Consider the following 23,782-nt stretch of genomic DNA (forward strand, 5'->3'; position numbering starts at 1 on the left):
TCAGAATTGTAGGGTCGCACCATGTTATTAAAGTCTGGGCTAAGCAAACTTATCTGATTGAATGGCTGAGACAATTCTCTAACTGAAGTGAAGGCCGGCTGAAACTTTACCATGCATGTCCAAAAATGTTAGATATGCTTTAGGCACATCAGAGCTTTGGAGAGGCCATATCACAAAAGAGGTTACACTAAACAAGGAGTCAGAACACCGGCCAAAAGAGATGGTGGAATTACCCACCCTGAAACCAGATGCTCTGAAACCATGGGAGCTGGAGTACAAAATAGAAACCCATTTTGAGAAGCCATAAAAAGAAACACAAATGAAAGAGACCTAGGCATTTCTGGACAATCAGCCTGGTTTCGAGGCCCAGGAAAACTGGCTCCAGCAGTAACTCGTTACGATTCTCGACCGGCTCGGACAACCAGAAAGCCGGATCGGTATGGTGAATGGGTGTGTTTAATATAATGTTAGCTGTTCCCATGTGATTTCGGAAAAGCAATATCAAAACATACAATATGCACTTAGCTAAAAAGTTGTAAAATGGCCATTCCACTCTAAAGGGCTAAGGCACAAGTTCAGCACCCAGCAATTCTTGGAACTACTCAGCCAAGTCTGTCACAGCCCTTGGAGTCTAAACAAGGTGAACCAAATGATTCTCTAGAAGAAATGCTTAGCCAGTTGAAGCCTTTAAAGACAATTGAGGCGGCACAGCTAAAAGGTTTCTTAGCCTTGAACAAAGATTCTGTAGTCATATGTCAGAGCACATTCATGGCAGACTCGGACGAGGCAGTGGTGACCACTATCAAGGAGAAGAACAGAGATGTGGAGTGCCTTGGCCAGTCTGACTCCATTAATGATACTGCTTCTAAACACCGTAATGCTTGGTTCAAGTCACACCTGATTAACACTCGGACCACTGGCACAAGCTGGCCTCAGCTAGCTGCTATTGTGTTGTATAAGGGCCAAAAACTAGGTGGAGCTGCCAGCTAAGCAAGTTCAGATGAACTTGTGCCACTCGAGATTTATGAGAACTATGACTGGCTAGAGGAAATTGACAAAATTGAGCAATCTGTCCCAGCTCGTGTCTCTCGAGTCAATGTGGAGACTGTACAGAAGGAGCCAGCCATCACCAGATTACCACCTGCTATCTAGTAACCAGTACTACAGCTCATTGGGGGTAGAAAAACTACTGGCTTAAAAAAACAGTAGTCAAGACTGAGCTTTTCATCTTGCAAGGCACATGGGTCAGTGTGGCCGCTACCCTAAAAAAGAAGCCAGATGCGTGCCGCTTCTGCGGACTTGTGACTAATGTAAAAAGAAGTCGACAACACATCCTGCAGTGTTTTGCAATTTTTTGCGTGCCTCTGCAGGTAGCAGCATGTGTCAACAAATCAAATTATGATGCGCACAAGAAAGCTCACCAATATGGCTGATGTAGGAACGTGGTTTATCATAAGAATTGCACCACGTGTTTACAGTTTCTGAAAATCTGCGGTTTGCAAAAAGTCACTCCATGTAATCAGGTACCCCGAACATGACCTCAGTTCACTGAATTCATAAGGATCAGTTGGTGCTGCCAGTTAGGGAAGGCAGGCATGAGCTCAGGGCAAAAAGGATCAAGCAGAAAAGACTGGTTAGTACATTGGTGAGTAAGGGGCCACACCAGCCTCCAAGCCTTATCCTGGTTTGGGAAGAACAGGTCCGGCAGCCCAGGAAGAAGTCAATCACAGCCAATCTAGTAGCCCTGGGCAGCCTACCACTAATGCAAAGATCATCTCACTAGGGCCCTGGGATGCTGAATAGCAGCTGGTTATTATATGGTAGAAATGAAATGGAAGCCCGGCGTTTGATGGAGGATAGCTGGCTTTGGGACAAGATAGCACAAGGGCACGCCCGATGTGATGTTTTGCTGGAGTTTGAACTTGGATAACAAGGAGATCGCGGATGAAGAACTCTGCTGCCTAGAACCAGCGCTTAGCCCTGCTTATCATTCTTTTAGGCTGCATGTTAGTGAACACCAGCCTTTAATCAAGAAGACTAACAAAAGATAACAGCCGGATATCCGCCGAGAAAGCTCAATGTGACCAGCCAGCTGTGCCAATGCAAGGAGGACAGCCTGGTCCAACCAAACTGAGAAAAGCCGCAATCTAACCGAGCCAGCCAGAAACATGATCGGCCGGCTACCAGCCAGTAAAGGACCAACCGGTCAGTTACGGCTGGCGATGAACAGGCTGAGCTGCTATCAAGCCAGCTATTTACAAAGGAGAAGCAGAGCCTCCCAGCAGAAAAAAACTATATAAGAAGCTTGATGAGCCAAGGGAAGACAGCAAAAATGTGTTGCTGTTGCAGTTTATGTATGCATGCATTCACTGTAGTTACATGTACATTTATATATTTGATCTAATTATGGAATTAGCCTTATACTCTAATGTACATTAGTTTGACTCTTTAGAGAGTAGTAGAGGGTCTCGGTGAAATCTTGACATAATTATCCAAAACGACATTCATCTCATTGCAGGAAGTCATGTAGCCAATAGTCATATCATCATATTATCAGTCCAAGGACAAAGCAACACCTTATTTTGGATCATTTGCTGTCGATGCAATATACTTGCCACCTGAACATGATGAAAGGTTATCAATTGCCCACACCTTCAAAGAAATCAATCTATGGTTCAGAGCTGATCTGCAGACAGTCCACTGTATTTGGGCTTTGAGGATTCTCAACCGTGGAGAAGACGGACAAAGATTGATAGTAAGATAGTTAACCTAGAACTTTCTATATCAGCTAATGTAGTTTGTTTGATATAAGCAGTAGATATATGCTTAGAGAAGAACTACCACAGACTATAAACCTTCATTGTATTTCCTATTTAGTTTAATATATTCATAATTTACAGAAATACATGATGAAACGACTCTGAGATGTGACCACAACGACCTTTATATTTGAGGACAACATATTCAATGATACAAACTCTGAATCTATCTGTTGCTAGATTTTTGGTGTTCTGAATTGACTTTTTACAACCATCACTCACCAACAGCCATGAACACATTTTCTTCACCTTCAAATTAAGGGCAAGTAAGTTGAAACATTTATGAGTTTGTAGTTCACGGCGTCAAAAATGTTTAGCATGAAACTATTTTGGTTAAAGCTGCTAAAAACTAAGTAATTGCTAGATAAATGTTCTAACCTTGTATTCTTCCAAAAGGCCAATATTGACAGATTTTAAAGAGAGTTAAAAGATTTCTGATTACTGTCTTGTGCTTGTGAATGCACTTTTTTACCAATTAAACTGTTAAATAAACCATTTTTTATGTCAAGATAAATATGCCCTGTCTAAGAGAGCTTAGCTAGTGTTTATTGAGTTCTAACTTTCCTGATAGCAAACTATTTAATTTAGGTTTTTCGGATTCCAAATTTAATTGATTTTTTTTTCTGTCAGTCCTTTTTTACCCTTAGCCCAATTTTGATTATTTTATAAACTAGTAATACACTTGGCAGTCCGGTGTACTGTGAGAGATTGTCATGAGTAATTGACAAGTGAAAAATTAATCCGTTAATATGCTATCCCCATATTGTGACAAGCGTTTTGTTCCAAAAATCTATAGAGCATTATAGTTTGCTATTGATATACAAACCTTTTAGAAGATGGCAAAAATTAACGGTGTAAAATACTTTGTAAGGCAATAAATCTTTTAATATCTCTATCAAGCTTTCAGAAATTTCCTTTTAATAAGCTGAACAAGAAATTGTATTTTTCGAGTTTTCTATCTAGTTCTGTAATAAAAGTGACCCCAAAAATATCGATGACAATTTGATACCATAACAGGAAATAGACAAGTTTGCAAACTGAACAGATGTGAAGAGAAATATGAACAGATACTTATTTCAAATATTGTGATTTCATAATGTCATCTTTTATTTGAAAAGTTTAAAGTTTTCCATAACTATTTACTAAGAAAGAAATTACCTTCTTTTAAAAAAGTGGACAACTCTTACTTTTACAATAGTTACTTTGATATGATTATCTAAAGATTGTCAAGATTAGTGAACAGACTGTAATCTTTGTAACATATTTTAAAACTTTAGAAACATGATTTGCACTAACTTTGCACTGAGCAATTTTCTTTGGAAGCATCAACAAAAATTATAGAGGAAAAATAAAACTTGATTAAAAACAAAAGTATAAAATCTATTAGTTTGATCAGACAAAACTTAGCAAAAATATGAACAGATTTTACTCACTAAGTGTAAATTTAGTACCGTATTGTCATGAATTTAAAAGAAAAAAACCAAGTTTTAAGTTATATTGTAAAACCTGTGTAAAGTGTAAAAAAACATTGGTGGCAAAAACTTCAATACCACTTAATACAAAAAATTTATAAGAGAACAACAAGACGATATTTTCATTACCTAATAATTAGGTACACTTAAGATGTTGTTTTTATTAGTAGCTTTCTCATCATCGATTAAGACTCCTGACTCTACTGTTATTTATATTTTATAAACCGTTTACTGGCACCTGAAATACATTTTATTATCAAATTCAGAGTTGGAACATACTAAAGTTTTATTTTCTGAGTAGGCTCATTTGTGCATTATTCTAGTGAACAAATTGTGTATTTAACTATAATATGTATGCATGTTCTTTTCTGGAATATAGTAAAGGTGGATACAAGTATTCATGGAATAAACAGCGAGGTATTGTAATAAAACAAACTTTTAAGAACAAACAACATAAATATTTTGTAAATATTCCAGAAATATGCAGATTTAAAATTTTTATCTCACCAGGATCAGTGATATATTTTTTTATCAATTAACGCACCTGACTTTAATTTATACTTGTGAAAGTCATGCACTTTGCATCACAAACATATTTTACTATTGCAGTCATTTTTTAAAAGTCATCCAGTCACTTTGCTCTATACCAGTACTGTAACAGTTCTACTGTGTAGCTTGTGATTGTGATCTGCATGTATAATTATACATGCAGATATGATATGTGTGGTTTGGAAAAGACTTGAACCATATTCTTCAAAATAATTAGTTGGATACTAGTTCTGCTCTAAACGATTTGGTTTGAAAGATGGCATGCATGGAGCCTCCTGAGCAAAGTGCTTATTTGAAAGGAATTTGCAGATTTATTAATAGACGACATCAAATAATAGACTTTATTAAGTTAAAATTACTTTGAAAATACATGTAGCATGTAATTTGGCACTGCATTGTTTCGGATTAAAAAAAATTCTCATATGCCATATGTAAATATGTTGTCTGTTATCTCAGTTGTGAACCATAAAAAATACTATTTATCCTCGTAGAAAGGTGCTATTACCGTTATGAAAGCTAAGACCAATAGCCTTAGCTACTTATTTATTACAACAAAGTTATGCTGCAACAGAGCCACAGCTAAAGCAACCTGATTTATGTATTAAAATATGTAAAAATATTCTCCACATCTTAGGTATATCATCTGTTGTATGATTAACTATATTTTTTCAAAGCGCTTCAATTAATATATGCAGCATTGTCCCATTCAATATTATTGTTAGCTCTAGTCTTTTGTCTTTCTCTATACTTTCGTACAACTATTGGAATGAGACAACTACTGCCAGCGACTCCGAGGCATCCAGAAAGTATAACAGCGGCTTGTTGCTGTAAATCTTGGGCCACAAAACCTAAAATAAGTGACCATAGAATGTGTTTATGTTTGCTTTTATTTTGGTGAAAAAAAAGTTTTAAAATTGTCAAAAATTAAGAAAATAAGTGGTTCCAAAGCAAAAAAATAATTGTATTTGCAGCAAAAAGCAAGAAAAACTTATCTTAAGTTCACAATTAGCTTTTAAGCTATTGCTTTATATCGTAGCTTCATGTCATTTTTGCAGAGTTTCTATCAAAAATCTTGCAGTTTTTTGGTTTTTTGGTTTAGTGAGAATCTTATTGTTTAAACAATTTGTTAGAACTTTTTGCCAATATAATTTGTTGTAAAGAAATAGTTTTGATTATTTGATAAATAATAAAACTTTGCATTCTGTTAAGAAGTTCAGTTACTAAGAGAGCTGTTACTTAACCGTGTTTCCGCTGCAGCAATAATAATCCTCAAAAGTAAGCTGTGATTATGCTCTGTCGCTTAAAATTATTTTCATTTTGAATGCAAGTAACTCCACTTCTTTTATGACAATAAACCATTAATGCATCAATTGACAGCTATTGTTCTTGATGCATGTAAATGAACATTTTCAACTTTTTAATCAAATAGATCCCAGCATATTTTTTTTATAGAAAACAAAAGTTCTAAGATTGACAATTAAGCCTGCATTGTTAGGAGTGGTCCTGTTTTTCCATGTCAAAGGAGCTGTCGATGTGTGGAGCTGGGGCAGTCTGCTTTCATAAATTTTCTCTGTGAGAATTTATTAGCATCACTAAACACAAATCTATTCACAGTGAAAGTTATTTTTTCAAAATTGAGTTGTAGTTAGAATGGCGCAGTTGATAGGATGTCTTCTTCCAAATCTGAAGGTCAAAAGTTTGAGCCCCGTAAATAACTATTTTTCATGATGCCTTCTAATTATCACCAACTCCATTTCATTAGCACAGTGGTAAAAAGCTAAACTACAAGCTCATCAGAGTTTCATAACTATTAAAATTATTTGAATTATTATAAAATGAAAGCCTTTTTGTTATTAATGTCTTACTAGTTCTCAGCAGTAGGGTTAAATGATAGAAATGGGTAGTTTTTGAATGCTGATTATTATAGAAGTGCTAAAAATGTGTGACATTTGACTTTTATTACACTGACCAACGATTTTATTACATAAAATGGCTAGAAGATCTATGTTAAATGAGCTTTTTTGCTAAAATCTATAATTTCGAGCCTTTTAAAACAAAGGATTAAATTGACATTTTTAAAAATCTATTGGAAATTGTATTGAAATTTTAAAAATTGATCTTCAATTTACATGACAAAAAATTCACCAAGCCCAAACTTTATGGTCAATCAAAAAAATTACTGGCTTACTTAAAAACTTCTAAAATAACACAAATGAACCACATAAAACAAAATAATTGAAAGCGAAAAAAATTATGTGTAGTGCTTACTTATGAGGGAAGTGCCGGTAAGAGAACCAATTCCTTCACACAACAATGCTAGTCCTAATGTGAGGCCGAGTTGCTCTGTCTGGCATATTTGACTGACAGATGCCAACAGGTTGGCTATTGAGCATCCTTTACCAATGCCCCAACATCCACAGAGAAAGTAAAACATTGTCTACAAATGGATGAAATGTGTAAACATCAGTTCATAAATGACATTTTTGAAAGTTTCTTTAAAAAGCCAAAAGTTAACCTTGATAATCAAAGTCAATTTTTTAACTTGCAGAATAATTTCTTGTCAAAAACAAATATTTAAAGTTGACTTGCAGCAAAATTCACATTACAGTTATTTGGTATCAAAAGATTCACCATGTCTCACTGTTGTGTTGTATGTGCCAAGTATGTGGAAATGTGATTACAAGCTCTTAAAAGCTCAAAAACGAAAAGCCGCCGTAGATTGGCATCTCTTTATTTCGATGACATAGCCACGAAATTTGGTTATCTTCTTGCCACGTATGTTCTCGCATGAATTGAAAGGCCAAGACAAAGCTCAATATAAAACTTATTGTAGCACTAGTTTATGACAAACACTTCGGGTTTTACCGAAGACCCCGTATCAAATATAGATGCTCGCTACTTTACAATTTTGTTTCGGCCTCGTCTAATCGGCAAGTCGTAATCTGATCATGTGACCCAATACTTCGCAAATAATTTCTGCAGCACTTTTTGATTATCACAAGTGACCAACAGGCTCGTCATGATTATCAGACAATGATATGTACTACTTTAAGCTAAGGCTAAAAAATTAAACGGATTTTCATGGTAAGTTATAAGATATCACTGCTAAAAGTGACAGCATTACGATGACGATAAAACAGGTGCGTAAGAACAATAGACATAGTTTTATTGAATGCGTGAAGTATATTTGTGAAAATATTTCAACGAATAAGGTTGCAAGAAAGTGTAAACAGAAACCATCTCTCACAACTACATCACATTTGAGCCGTTTTGGAAAGGGAACCCAAACTACGGCGGTCTCGTGTGGCTGCAACTTTCTGTTCGTTTTTGAGCTTTTAAGAGCTTGTAATCACCTTTCCACATATTTTGCACCAACAACACAACAAAGTAAGACATGGTGGATCTTTTCATATCAAATAACGGTAATGTGAATTTTGTTGCAAGTCAACCTTTAAAGGCTTTCAATTAATATATAAATATTTGAAATACCATGTGAATTTTAAATAGAAACGATAATGCATGTTGTGAAAACAATTAATATCTATGCGGGTGTAGACAGAACAAAAGATACATCAGTCTTAAAAGTCTGCTATTGTGAGAAAAGATTTTTTACATTTACACTTTTAATAGTGACTAACTACCGTACAACTAGTTGCCTGCTTTCTGCAGTTTATAGTCGTTGACTGCATATACCTTATGAAAGTTTAAACTGAGTCTATTGTAATATGTGGCATGCAAGATATTTACATGAGAAGATTATATAATCATAATGCATATCACCACAATCTTTTTCAATTTGGTCACTTTGATTAGAGCAAAGGTTGGGAAATAAAAGAAAAACTCTGTGAGTATTACAGCTACTAACCAACGTAATATGAGGTTTACCCTAGGACACTTATGTATTCGCCTCATCTAACTTTCGCGTTTTACGGAGTCATCCTCTCACGAAAATTTCATGAGCGAAACTAAACTATCATAACGAACGAGCGAAAACGCGGAATTAAATAGCTTTGTTCGTCGATAGTCCAAGAAACAAATGGCAGCAAGCGATCAAATTGCATCATCGATCTCGACCACAAAATTCTACCTGCGGTTCACAATTACAAACTAGTCCCAAATTGAAAATTTTTTTTACCGGTGAACCGAACCTGAGGAATCTAATTATGTTTGTTCTACTGCATTTATTTTCACATCACTATATTTTCGCACTCATCAGAGCTGCGAAATTGAGTTGCATCGAAATTTTACTCTGTATGCTACTCACGAAACTAAATACTAGTGAAACATAAGTGTCCTAGGGTATTACATGTGCAAAATTTGTATAAACAATTGAAGCAAATAACATTTTAGTTGGGATTTCATAGAATTTAGCTGCTCAACTTATTGTAATTTTCTAAGAATTTTGCTAAAATATCTCTCATGATTTTACAATAGATTCGTACGATTTATTGAAAACTACACCAATTGATATTGATTTTATTCTGCTGCAACCCAACTTTTGTGTAAATTACAACTCAAATTAAAAATCTTTTCTGATGAAAACTAAGTTATTAATTATACCATGTTAGCTGTTAAAAATATGCTGATATTTAATGCATTTTGAAACATTGATGATTGGCCATTTTTGTTAACAGTGGCATTTTCCTTGGCATCTTTAGTTATAATCACCTTTTAGGAAAACAGAGACATTTAATACAAAATTATTTTCTATTTTTAATTTCTAATAGGATCTATAAAAAGTGATCAAAGGTGAAAAGTCAGTATAACTTGAAAATCTCAACAGTTAAATGTAGCATTCTCTGGTTGTGTAATATTTTAGCTATGCATGTCAGTTAGGAAAAACCAACTTTGTTTTGTTATTTCAATTTCTAACTGATTGGACAACCAGGTAGTCACAGCTAAATTAGTGCTGCACGATATCTTTGCATGTACATTTGATTATTTGGTCTCTAAGTATATCGAAAAATATCGAGCATTGGAGTTGTCTTCTTTCGATATATAGCGTTAGACTAACATGAACGATATGAGAGGATACATGTATTGGTTAATATAAATTGAAAAACAAGAGTTGTCCCCGCTTTACAATAAGGCGAATGAACAACTCCAGTTTTGCAAAATAAAATAAGCCGATATTTTGATAAAATATTGGCTTCGATATTCATATCGATTTGAAAACTGACCCAATATAAAATCATCCACTGAATTATACCGTCACATCGAATTATATCACTTTTTCGTGCAGCACTAAGCTAAATGATTAGTGTTAAGCGATCTGTATTTATATATTAACTTTAAGATAAGTGTTAGCAATTGACTATGACAGACTGAAAAAATTACTCCGGTAATTAAATGACTGTGTTTTTGGTGCGTGAAAGTATCTTAGCTTCAAAACACATCTTTCTTGCCTACTTTTCTGACTGCAAAAATTACACACTATAAATCGGTTTGATCAAATACTCTGCTTTAAAAAAAACTGAATTAAAAAACGTTAGCGATTCTCCACTTTGGCAAGCAATATGAGGCGGGTGGAATATCGTAGGCACTTTCTAAACTTTTATTAAGTGTAAAGCTGTTTTCATTGTTTACTTTTGCAGCTTGACAAAGATAGCATGAATCAAAAGTATTTAGATTTTTCATCACTGAGTACTTGATGAAGATGATTCAGCAGGGGCTCTGTAAGCTTTCCCCATTTGACGCGTAAATAAATCGGCAATGACTAAAAATATGGATAGTTCTTAAAACAACTTCTAAATAAAAGCAATTCTTAGTAAAAGCTAACGGTAATGGTAGTTTACATCATTTTATTACTACTATTATTATTATTAATATTATTATTATCATTGTAGAAGTTTTTCTTCACAGTCGTGTGGTGGTAAGTGACTGGTTTTAGTTCGTGTTGAGTCCGGGTCTTAACAAAAGGCCAAAGGATCCAACATCTTCCTCAATTCCACTAAGAGAGGACCTTCCTCAATATGTGAGCTGTTCCTAAGATGGCTGTTTTCTGTATAGTCTCAAAAGACATGTCTACTCCTATCTCGGCCAGGTATGCTATATGCCTCATTGATATTGTTCCGAGTGCACCAATTACTACTGGTATCAATTCGTCCTTCACCTTCCACAGTCTGTTTATTTCGAACTCAAGCTCTTTGTATTTACCAATCTTCTCATCTTCCTTCTGTACTACCCTTGTCTCTCCAAGTATTGCTATGTCTATGACCTGACACTTTTTGGTTTCTCTGTTTATTAGTATCAGGTCTGGTCTTCTAGCTTCAAAAACCTTGTCTGTCTGCACATTCAAGTCCCATAGCAGCTTCACTTTCTCATTCTCCAATAAAACTTCTGCACGGTGGTCGTACCATTTTTCTGTATGGGGCAACTCATGTTTCTTGCATGTGCTCCAGCGCACTGCACTTGCCACTTTGTCATGCCACCCTTTATATTCTGTCTGTGCGATCTTACTGCATTTGCTGACTATGTGGGACACTGTTTTATCTTCCTGCTTGCACAATCTGCATTTCAGCTCGTTTGTTGACTTTTTTATCTTGGCCTTCCTATTATAGTTAGTTCTTAATGCTTGATCCTTGGCAACAATGATCAGGCTTTCAGTCTCTCGTTTGAGAGATCCCCTCTACATCCATTGTCATGTCTCCTTTGCGGCTTGATCCTCTGTCTGTCTTAGATGTTGTCCGTTCATTGGCTTATCATGCCCGTTTTACATTCATTCAGTTTTCTGATGGTTTCTATACTCTTGTCTTCCATCTTCACTGTTGGTATTTATGATCTTACCCGCTGTTCTTATAAATTCGACTGGGCTGCCTTCTGTGTACACTGAATAATCCCTGCTCCGTATCTGTACAAGGACACAGCCCATGTATCGATAGCGGTAATGAGATCTCCAGCAGTCAGCTTTGATTTCAGCACTTTCATGAGCCTGTGAATATATTCCTTCTTGATCTTAGCTTTCATTTCAGATTGTTTTATGTCGACTGCCTCCATAACTCCTAAATATTTGTAGCTCTCATTATCTTCTAGTTCATGGATCTCTGTTTCATTTGGCAGCTTGATATTTCCTCTGCCAGTTAGCTTATCTCTTATCATGGTGATGGTAGCGCACTTATCTAATCCAAACTCCACGCCGACGTCATCGCTGAAGATTCTCACTGTGTGTATCAGTTTCTCAATCTCATTCTTGTTCTTCCCATACAGTTTCAGGTCGTTTATATACAGTAGATGGTCAACTGCACATTTGTTTTTGAGATTTGTTTAACTTTGCGCAGTACAGTTGTGAGGGTATCATGGACATCACAAACATCAAAGGAGAAAGACTGTCTCCCTGGAAAATACCTCGGCTGATCGATACTTTTCCTAGTTCTTTCCCTCCACTTTCTAGCTCAGTTTTCTATTGTTTCATACCTGCTGTCATGAACCTCTTGATGTTTTCTGAGATCCCTAACATATCCATTACTTTCATTATCCATGAGTGGAGAACCATATCATACACTTTTCTGTAGTCAATTCATCCCAACACCAAGTTGGTTTTTCTTGCCTTACTGTCTTTCATAACACACTTGTCTAATATCAATTGATCTTTAGTTCCTCGACTATTCTTATTATTATTATTATGATTATTGTTATAAAAAAAACTTTTCACAGACGTGTGGTGGTAGGTGACTGGTTTTAGTTTGTGTTGAGTCCGGGTCTTAACAAAAGGCCAAAGGATCCAACAGCTTCCTCAATTCCACTAAGAGAGGACCATCCTCAAAATGTGAGCTGTTCTCAAGATGGCTGTCTTCTGTATAGTTTATTATAATTATTATTATTGTTATCATTATTATTATTCTTATTATTAATATTAATATTATCATGGAATACATAAGTTTTATCTTTCAATTGAATTTAGTTTATATCCTTATGAATAATCCTCCAAAAGATAATAAAAGTATATCCATGATAGGCTTGATAAAATGACAAAAGATTACTGAGATTAACAAGCAATACTAGTCTAATTACGTCAGCTCTTGAGTCAGCTATGTGTAACTGTCTATTCACCAGCTAACTCTCACAATGATAGCATTTGATTGTCTGACTTCAAAGCTATTTTAAAAGAATGTTTGGTATTTTGATTTGCCGTCAGACGATTTTTGGTGCAGAAATCTACTTTATGTGATTGTTTAGTTAAACAATCTGTACAAGCTTTCAAAAATAGTACCCTAAGACATTCATAATTCTATGAGGATAGAATTAAAAAATGAAAACTAAAATAACAGACCTTGTTTGAGGTGAAGGCCATTATGATTGTAGCGACTGCATAAATGAGTATAAAAGTTCCTTGCGAAACGAGTCTGTTATACTTGAGTGCGCTACTTGCGACAACTACCAGGCACCCAGCAACATTGGAAAATCCTGTAATAGACACAAATTTGATATTTCTCTAAAATGGCTATAATGTGAGAATCAATTAAAACTCTTAGTTAATTTGGATGTTGCAATACACCTATAGACCCTAACAATGCAGTGAGACTGCAAGTATTTCAGCAAGACTAAGATATGGTGCAACTGAATATCTCAGAGACACCTAACTAATAAATAACTTCTTTATTAAGTCAAGCGAATCAATAACTAATAAGAAAATCAATATCTAGCGAATCAATAAGTTCAATAACACTGAATGAAGAATTCTTTATGTCAGCATACTTATCTATAATTGCGTTTAATCAAAGCTAATGTAAATATTGGCAGAATTTGCAGAACATAAGGCTGGTGAGTTTGTAAGTGTTTGACTATCCATCTTCACTTTCATGCGGAATCAGCTGGACTTAATAAAACAAATTAACACCAAACTGAAGCAGCACACACTGGTAAAGGTAGAGCAAGCAAATATCAAATATCACCCATAGAGGAATGACAACTTTCGTTTAACTAGACTAACTAGGCAGGTGTTGGTTTAATGTCCTTGTGGTTGGGTGACCCCTATAAACATCTGAGGCCAGTAAATAAAGCAAAAATCTTTGCATTTCATAATACTTACTGAACTTTGCCTTGCTGGCTGCTGCAAATACCCACTTGTAGGTTTTGTTCAAAAAATGAATATTGGGAAGAACTATTTTTACTAAGATGGTCAGTGACCATCTGAAATACTATTTATACATGTAGAGTTTCTGTTTATCGCTTTCTAAAGTAAGATAAAAATTTTTTTTCTGAAATTGTGAAATTTGAAATAACTGAAAGATCTTTTACTTGATGTGCAAAACGATAAACTTACCCAAGATTGTTATGCCAATAGCAACTTCATCTTTTGTCAGGCTGGTGTGATGAAAAATGTAATCATTGATAAGGATGAAGAAAGATGAACTGTTAGCTCCATGAAGTAAAGAATGAACCAGAAACAACCATACCTAAAAATAAATGCGTGTTATAAAAGTGAATTTAAAACAATAAAATTTTTAATAATAATATTAGGTCAACACAGTTTTCTTGTCACTTTCGGTTATTGTGAGAATTTCTAGTTTATTATTGTGTGATGGCAGAGTGCAGAAACAGAGTATTGAGCAGACAAAGTACCAAACGGAGCCAACAAAGAAACCAATGAACCGATATTATCGAGAGGCAAAGCCTAACAAAAGATAGTATCTATAAAATGAGATAAAAAAGAGTGCAAGAGAGAGATATAGCTGGCAGTCTCTTGCATGTTGTTCTGATGTACGCGAACACACTGATCACTCACACGCACGCATGCATGCACGCACGCACACACATATATATAAATGTATATATATATGTATATATATATATATATATATATATATATATATATATATATATATATATATATATATATATATATGTATGTATATATGATCACATATATATTCATGAGATATATTTGCTTTATTGCTTGCATTCGGTGTCTTTAATCTTTAAGAGAACCAGCAGCTTTCTTTCAATTGATAAGCTTTGATCTTAACTATAGCTATTTAGCTCAGCTGTATCAAATATGATTAACTAGGCAACTACTAGCCTACAATAAGGTTTATGCAATTATTTTATTGCTACCGTAAAAACTGGCATCTTAAGATCAATAACAAATTGATTTCTCTACAACAGTGACTTTGCCTAACTATGTCAGTGTTTAATATTTTAAGGATGTTCCACAGAAATCATTTTATAGAAATTAAAATTTATTTTATTTGGATGAATTTAGATTTGCTTAAAAAACTTTGTACAATACTTAGTAAAAAAATGAAAGAGAATCAGAGTGATGTAAGTTTTTTAAAAATAACTTCTTTAAACTATGTTAAAGCATTTGAGCAAGAGTAAAACAGAGCTAAATGATCAACAGTTGTGTGCGATTGAAACTATGTGTACAAACACTTTTCTTACGTTTATAGACTTCAGAATAGTGATAAACTCTCTCTTCAATAGTCTGATGTAGCTACTTTTGTCTTTGACTTCTTCAGCCACTGTTGGTGTAGTTTTTATCTCTTCCTTTTCTACCGGTCTTTCGTTTGGATTGTTGTTCTAAAATGAAAAAGCTTGATAACACAATTCCAACGCTAAAAAGTATCAAGCACACAACTTATCAGATTTTATTGCTCATAAACTAAGTATAGCCAAAATCAGTTGCGCTTTTGAAACTTCTGTTATTCCGCATTGAAATTTCAGTAATCAAGGATAGATTTAAAGAATCTATGAGGCAACTACTATTTCTATCAATCAAACTAAAACATGGTCACATGTTTGTTCCAATCAATTATTTTAAAAAATCAGTAATGTACAGCTGTTCAATGGTTCTTATCAGTGCTTTCAACACAACTTTTTACAAAAATTACTGCAAATGTGCAAATTGTTTCCTAATTCAAAAGTCAATGCACGCAGTTAGGTATGACATCATTTAAAAAAAGATCTATTTAGTGTTACTATGCGTGGCCGAGAGTGTTTTGCAGAAGTATCATAAATAAAAAAAGGATTTCATTTATTAGTTTTTAAATAAGAGAATATTCAACATGAGAAGAAAAACTATTTGGTCTCTAAAGTAGGTACAAATGCAATTCTCAACTCAGTCATAAAATTCAACATGCCTGTGCTACAATAATTCCTAGATTGATTAATATGTAGATCAAAAAATGTACTGATTAGGAAAATGCTTTACAGACTTACTTTAAAAATAGTACTACAGTACTTTAAAACAGCAACTTTTTAAAATATAAAAAAGCTTGTAAATGTGTGGTCTTTAATATTTCTCGGAGAAACCTTTACAAGTGTTGTGCTAAAGCAAATAGTACATATTAGGGTTATTGAATAAATGACAGCGATTAAAATTTATACTGTGGAGTACTTTGAATACTTTAAATATGCCAAAACCAAGAATCTTGAAAAATATGTATTTAGTTTAATGAAAAGACAGAGTAGGATACATGCTCAAGAAAGTTCTTATGCCACACCATTGTAACATGCAAGAATTACAATTGCTCTTTTTAGAATACCAGTTGACTTGCTTAAGAAGTCATAATCAGTGAAGACCTTGGGAATACTTAACACTTAGCTAACTGGTGGCAGTTTTTAATAACAAATCCAACCTGACAGGAGATTATACCAGCTATTTTACCTTCTGGCTATCAAAGGAAGCATCATCACTAACAGCTGCTTGATTTGTATGTTTGTCTCCACTGCTGAGTTCATGGAGCTTTAAGCTGCCTGTCAGTTGATAAACAATACTATTGTCACTGATTATATTATATACCGTAGTATATATGTAAATATATATATATATATATATATATATATATATATATATATATATATATATATATATATATATATATATATATATATATATATATATATATATATATATATATACGTGTATATCAGATGCATATATATCAGATGCATATATCAGATGCAGATATATTTATATATATATCAGATGCATTTGTTAGTCAAAATTGAGCTCACTTTGCAAAAATAAATGTAGTTTATATAATTTGTAATCTACCCATCATAACTAATCACAATAATTAAAGAAATTTAGAGCCTAATTCAGCAGTAGTTTAAACAAGACAGATTACTTGGTTGCATGACAGATTGGCTGTCGCACATCTTAGAGACAAGCTAATAACAGATTACTTGCTATAACAAACCAATTTTAATCTCCTGTAAGATCATAAATTGCTCTGTGGGAGGCTCTGCGGATTATCTTCTAGCACAAATCAGTTCCTGGTGTACACTATGTTTCCATGGTACAGATTATGCGGATTTGAAATTTTGCACACTTTATGTTATTGTGCAATGTTTTTGGCAAGAACTCTCATGTTAGGAACTGAAATGTATGTTTTTTTAAAAAGATAGAAAATTTTATTTAAGAGGGTTTAGCAGCACACTCCTGTATTGTCAAATTGAAATAAAAACATCTGAAGTAGAAACATTGTCAAAAATGGAATGGCTTGTGCTGCATTTACTCCTTTATATTATGTGAGTGCCATTTCCATTTTTTGCAAGCAAACAATTTGTAAGAATCTGCAAGCAACACGCTTGACTTGTGAGTTCTTGCTGTTTCTATATTCCGGATGACGCGAACTTGCCGAGTACCGGAGACATGGAAACATAGTGATAATAACTGCTAATCTATTTATTAATGGTGTAAAAAAGATTGTACCTGTACACTGTGGAACTGGCTCGAGGTAAAAAACTCCAGCCAATACATGAATGGCTTGAGCTGCTGCCATTATGCCCATGGCTTTGGAATATGTAAATGAATCTAGCAGTTTCTGCGATGCGATTGGCCAAACCGTCAGTCCAATATAGAATCCAACTGTAGCTGCTGAAAAGGCAAAGTACTTACGACGATCGAAATGCAGGGCTAAGATTGATGCACTTGCGGTGTAGGTTGTCGACGCACCAAAACCTGTAAACACAACTGAATTTGTTACGTAACAAAATATTCTTAGGTTAGAACAATAACAGATTGTGTATAACGTACTAATCAATAGGTACAAAGTAGAGTTTATTGCCATGAGATCAACACCATCTTGGATGAGTTTGGTCCAATAGAGATTTGTTAGAACAAACTTGGTGGCTAGGTGTATGGCTTTTTAGTTTTATAAGAAATTAGAAAGAGATTAAAAGAATAATAAATTGGCATTAGCCGGCTTGAACATTAAAATGTCTGGGTTATTATTATAATCTGAAATTGTGTTTGAAGCTTTGAAGAGGGCATTGGCTTTTTCTAGCCTCAGCATTATGCTTTGACATGCTTCAATAATAGGAGATGCTTCAATGCCATAAGTCTATAAGATGGGAGAAATAGACTAGGCGCACATTTATTAAATCGTTTAATTGTTGAAATCTGCATCTAGGAGTTGTTATTTATTAAAACAACTAGTTCTGCAAAAAACCATTAGATAAATTTTACAGCTAAAATAATGACAGATGCTTCAAGCAATTACATATGATATCTATGAAAAAATAACAATTTTTAAAACAGATGTAAAACCAAACTACAGAATAATCCTCAAAAAGGTTTTAATTGTTATTTTACAATAAAGGTACAAGGTAAAGGTTTGAATGTTTACACTAAAAGTTGGAACAATTTAGAAAGCAATACTGTGTTGGATCCTGCGACCAACACGTAGAGGTGACTAGGTCGGCTTACTCTACCGGTCTGCATTCACTCTTCACAGGGGCTGTGTAAGGGTTGCCCGTGACCAACACGCGGAGGCGACTAGGTCGACTTACACCACCGGTCAACATCAACCACCTTACACCAGGAACTGCTCCCAGAGTGGTGCTATACTAGTTCGACAAGGTCGACCTGGGGTCGACGGGGTCAACAGTGTTTCTGTGACTTTACTCCCACAGCACAGTCCATAGACTGAGTCTTGGAGTAAATTAAGTGCTCGGTGTGGTTCTGCTATTGCGCAAGGTAACAGAAGAGTATGGTTCCGAATGCAAGGCATATATTGAACAACATAAAAGAGCCGAGGCTCTGCCTTAAATACATTCGATTATGCAAATGAGCTGCAAAGACCAGCCTTCTTTAGGGGCGTGGTTACACAAAGGATAAAAGGGAGCATAACTCCAAATGATACTAAGAAAAGGGATGGCAACATAACGTTTCCATCACAATACCAATGCTTTAAAGGTTTCGGTTGGTACAAGCTGTTGAAATAGTCTAGAAAATTGTTATTTTACTTTTATTCGATATTTTTGCCTGAACAAGAAATTTCAGCAAACACCTCATTATGTTTTCTACAACTTTATAAAGTTTTTACAAAGTTTTCTGTTTACATCAAGTGTTGAAGCTGAATTTGGTTTTTAACTCTCTACCCAGACACATCAGATTACTGTAAAGTGTGTGTCATGGGGCTTGCGGTGTTTGTCGGGTGGGGCTTAAAATATTTGTTTTGATGTTTTGCTCAGCATAACAAATGTTACACTTCATTAAGAAGCTTTATTTAAAGGATCAGGCTTGGCCGTTACGCCAGAAGTGGCTCGATGCAGTTTTGAGTTACAATACCAACCTCCTAAGATTCCAAACAGCAAAATTGCGTGCCAGTAGTTGGTTGTTAAAGTTGATAATCCTAAAGACAAGACCATTATAATCCCACCAGCAATCTGGGTTCGTCTCTGTCCAAAGCAGTGGATGAGTACTGACGACATTGGACCTTAAAAAGACAATTTTTGAGTAAATATAGAAATAAAAGGTGCCTGTTATGTTCTTAGTTGATATAGTCTTAGCTTTCTAAAGACTAGTCCACTTTCTATAACAAGATATTGTAGTTTCAATCTGCCTGATCTTCTAGCAATTCAGCGAGATAAATGATTGCTTTGTTTCATCAGCAAACATAGCTGAAAGAAAGTAACAAACTCCCTTTTTCTAGTTTAACAGTTACGTATATAAACATATTTTTCTTTCGCTGTTCCTTCAAAGTAGCCAATACTTATTCTTCATGTGAGTATTTCACAACAAAAATAATTTTTTACATTTAAAATGCTTCATAAGGTGGTAAATATAATACCAAGCAGATGAAATGTTTTTAGATTTGCAAATGATATGCTATTGCTTCCGACAAAAATTGGCATGACGTAAACTTTGTAGAGTATAGGAATTCCCAAGACAAGCATGCAAATTGTCTTGCTAATTTTTTGAGGATTCACCTAATTAGAGAGATGTAAAAATTCTGTGAATGGAAACTAGCTGACCTCTATCAGTTATTTGAGTTAGATGTTTATTTCAGTTACTTTCATAAAAATTCTGCAATGCTAATCTTTATTTGTGCTAGTGCCTGATGTTCATACTTCTATTAAATATTATTACACTTAACATAGGGTGTTAGACATGAAAATAATAATAAAATGATTAATTTTGAGGTGAAACCCAAATATTTATTGCAATGTTATTAATAAAATGTCTTGCATCATAAAATAAATCATGAACAGTATTATTTTCATCTGCAACCATTTAAAAATATTGTTTACTTTAACTTGTGTTTTATTTCTGCATGAAAATTATTCCTTTTGGGAAAAAAATAAACAGAAATGGTGAAATTGAAGCACCAAACTTGTTAGCTTTGTGAAAAAAGCTGTTGGGTGCAGTTCATGAATTTTGTTGTCAAATAGTGTTGCTACATCTTTATGTGATTTATTTGTGAAAAATAAAATTTACCATAAGATGTATCATTTTTTGTTTTTAACCTATTTTTACTGTTTCATTTCAGCAATCATTATTATGAAGTTATTTAAAAAAGATACCTACTTCAGCAAAAGTGGCGAAACTAACATTTGAGAGCTTTGTCAAAACAAGGTTTTTTCATAGTTTTATACAATCCGTATGCTAGTATTTCAAATTATGCTCCAAAGCTGAGTGTCTGTTCATAAAAGTTTTGTCATTGTTTGTTTATAACATATTTCTTACCGAACATGCCGAAGAGAGCAATGTTTACAGAGCCAATGAGACTGCCTTTTTGGAGGCTCACACCAAAGAGGTCCTGATGCGCTATAGTTAAGTTTCCAACCACAGCATAGTTGAAGCCATGACTCATCATCTGTGATAGCCCTGACATTACTAAGACCACCCAAGCAAAACCTTTGTCTTTCTCAAGCTTGGGACCATGTAATATTTTCTTCAAAATCTTTGATTCTGGCATATCTAAGGCAGTAGAAAGAGACCATCGCTAGAAAAAACCATTATTCAAAAATGCCTGCGTACTTAAACAGATTAAAAAGACTGCAGACATAATTATTCACTAATCTGTGATGGTTGGCCCATACATTAGTAAGCAAAACTTCTACCTATACTAGTAATAGCAAGTTAGAACTAGTCATAACTAGTTACAGTAGAACTAGTTATAACTAGTGCACGCGCCATAAGTTTACATAAGTGATATGAGCCAGCTATAAGCAACATTTGTTTTGCTACTGGCACCAGCCATAAGATTTAAATGTATGCAATATTTTAAAGACTAGCAGCCAATGCTAGAGAATTTCTTACCAAACATGAGTTTTGAAAAAACTTGAACCCAAATCTATTGATAAGCTTTACAAACTGTAACACCATAAAGACGATATTGAAAAAGTAAATTTGGTGAGACGGTAAGATTAATTTGAAGTCAATTGCCATATTTCCAGACTCTCCACTCTTCAGAATATTAGTAGATAGTTTTCAACTAGAGGCTGAATGTGAGAAGTTTTAGTGATTTGGAGCTAAAGAACATTATCAACTTTCTATTTCGAAATCAGTTATTTTTATAGCTTTTTATGTTTTTTTACAATTTTCAATATGTAGTTTTAGAATGACAAGAGCTCATAAAAACTCGGTCGATAATCAAAACCATCTCTTGCAAAAAGTATGTATGTATATATCTTTTGTATAATCTTTAGTTATGTATAAGTATGTATATACAGCTTTGGTATATCTGTAGTTACGTATATGTATGTATATATAGCTTTAGTATATCTGTAGTTACGTATAAGTATGTACATGTATATATAGCTTTTGCATATCTCTAGTTATGTATATGTATGTATATAGCATTTATATAATCTGTAGTTACGTATATGTATGTACATATAGCTTTTGTATATTTGTAGTTATGTATATGTATGTATATATAGCATTTATATAATCTGTAGTTACGTATATGTATATATAGCTTTTGTATATCTCTAGTTATGTATATGTATGTATATAGCATTTATATAATCTGTAGTTACGTATAAGTATGTATATATAGCTTTTGCATATCTCTAGTTATGTATATGTATGTGTATAGCATTTGTATAATCTGTAGTTACGTATATGTATGTATATATAGCTTTTGTATAATCTGTAGTTACGTATATGTATGTATATATAGCTTTTGTATATCTCTAGTTATGTATATGTATGTATATATAGCTTTTGTATATCTCTAGTTATGTATATGTATGTATATATCTTTTGCATATCTGTAGTTACGTATATGTATGTATATATAACTTTAGTATATCTGTAGTTACGTATAAGTATGTATATATAGCTTTTGTATAATCTGTAGTTACGTATATGTATGTATATATAGCTTTTGTATATCTCTAGTTATGTTTATGTATGTATATATAGCTTTTGTATATCTCTAGTTATGTATATATATGTATATATCTTTTGCATATCTGTAGTTACGTATAAGTATGTGTATATAGCTTTTGTATATCTGTAGTTACGTATATGTATGTATATATAGCTTTTGTATATCTCTAGTTATGTATATGTATGTGTATAGCATTTGTATAATCTGTAGTTACGTATATGTATGTATATATAGCTTTTGTATAATCTGTAGTTATACATATGTATGTATATATAACTTTAGTATATCTGTCGTTACGTATAAGTATGTATATATAGCTTTTGTATATCTCTAGTTATGTATATGTATGTATATATAGCTTTTGCATATCTCTAGTTATGTATATGTATGTGTACAGCATTTGTATAATCTGTAGTTACGTATATGTATGTATATATAACTTTAGTATATCTGTAGTTATGTATAAGTATGTATATATAGCTTTTGTATATCTCTAGTTATCTAAAGAAAGCAGTTAAGCAGCATAATTTGTAGCAGTTTTATTTAGCTTCCACGTTAATCCATTGATACCTGGTACTATCCAATACAGTTCTTTTCAATAGCAACTTAGTAAGATAGAAACCAACTTCCCATCAAAAATTCAAAGTTCAATTTTCTCTTGCAATACTATTAATTGTTATACAGTGATTTCAAGTTATACAAGTACATTTTACTAGCTACTAGTATCAAAATAACATACATTACTCTATTATATTATTTTATTTGATCTTTCTGTTTTATACCTTAAACAGTTAGTAGTTATGCATTACAACAACTTTTATCTTAAAGTGATATTTAGAAAAAAACATTTAAATTTTATCTACTTTTTTACAAAAATAAACTTTTCACATAGAATAGCAAGCACTGCTAGACCAAGTTATGAAAACCAACACTACTCATCAAAACACCTTTGTTGAAACAGCTCTCATCTACCTAACTATTATTTTACAGGTGTTCAGAGACCAGACTAAGCTGGAGGAATTGGAGCCTACATACGCAGTGGCGTGACTGACAACATTGAAAGCCGCGAATTAAACTTTACAGGCTTGGAAGCCTTACAGATAACTTTAAACGGCGCTATGTTTGGGCAACTTGAAAATGGCCTCACTCTCCTAATCATCTATTGAAAACCATTCTCAAACAAATTAGAATTCTTAGATGAGCTGGATAAATCTCTTGAAAATGAAGGTGGAATAAAACAGAATGTACTACAAGATATCAATATTGACATTTTAAACTCTACCCGGAAGAGTAGATTGTATAATAAAATTTTAACGCATTCTAAATATCTCCATGCTGTCACTATTCCTATTCGCATAAAATAATGTCTTGACCA

At 33.7% G+C, this 23,782-nt stretch overlaps 1 protein-coding gene across 1 annotated transcript; it reads right to left on the reverse strand.

Moving 5' to 3' along the window:
• Nucleotides 1-5,229: 5,229 nt before the first annotated feature.
• Nucleotides 5,230-17,565, reverse strand: LOC137408084 (uncharacterized). Its single transcript, XM_068094478.1, has 7 exons — nucleotides 17,496-17,565; nucleotides 16,446-16,534; nucleotides 15,221-15,358; nucleotides 14,103-14,235; nucleotides 13,110-13,243; nucleotides 7,109-7,277; nucleotides 5,230-5,688 (listed from the first exon to the last, which is right to left on the reverse strand). The coding sequence occupies exons 1-7, from the start codon at nucleotides 17,563-17,565 to the stop codon at nucleotides 5,519-5,521; spliced, it is 903 nt and encodes a 300-aa protein (XP_067950579.1). The 3' UTR covers nucleotides 5,230-5,518.
• Nucleotides 17,566-23,782: the final 6,217 nt, after the last annotated feature.

Source organism: Watersipora subatra, chromosome 11, assembly GCF_963576615.1.
Source record: "Watersipora subatra chromosome 11, tzWatSuba1.1, whole genome shotgun sequence".
Lineage (NCBI taxonomy): Eukaryota > Metazoa > Bryozoa > Gymnolaemata > Cheilostomatida > Watersiporidae > Watersipora > Watersipora subatra.

Excerpts from the sequence above, each read along its gene's own strand:
- LOC137408084 (XM_068094478.1), bottom strand. The coding sequence starts at position 17,565 with ATGGCAGCAGCTCAAGCCATTCATGTATTGGCTGGAGTTTTTTACCTC. Across the intron at positions 15,359-16,445 it reads CTTCCTTTGATAGCCAGAAG|AACAACAATCCAAACGAAAG; the intron begins GTAAAATAGCTG and ends TTTTCATTTTAG. Across the intron at positions 13,244-14,102 it reads TATTGGCATAACAATCTTGG|GATTTTCCAATGTTGCTGGG; the intron begins GTAAGTTTATCG and ends TGTCTATTACAG.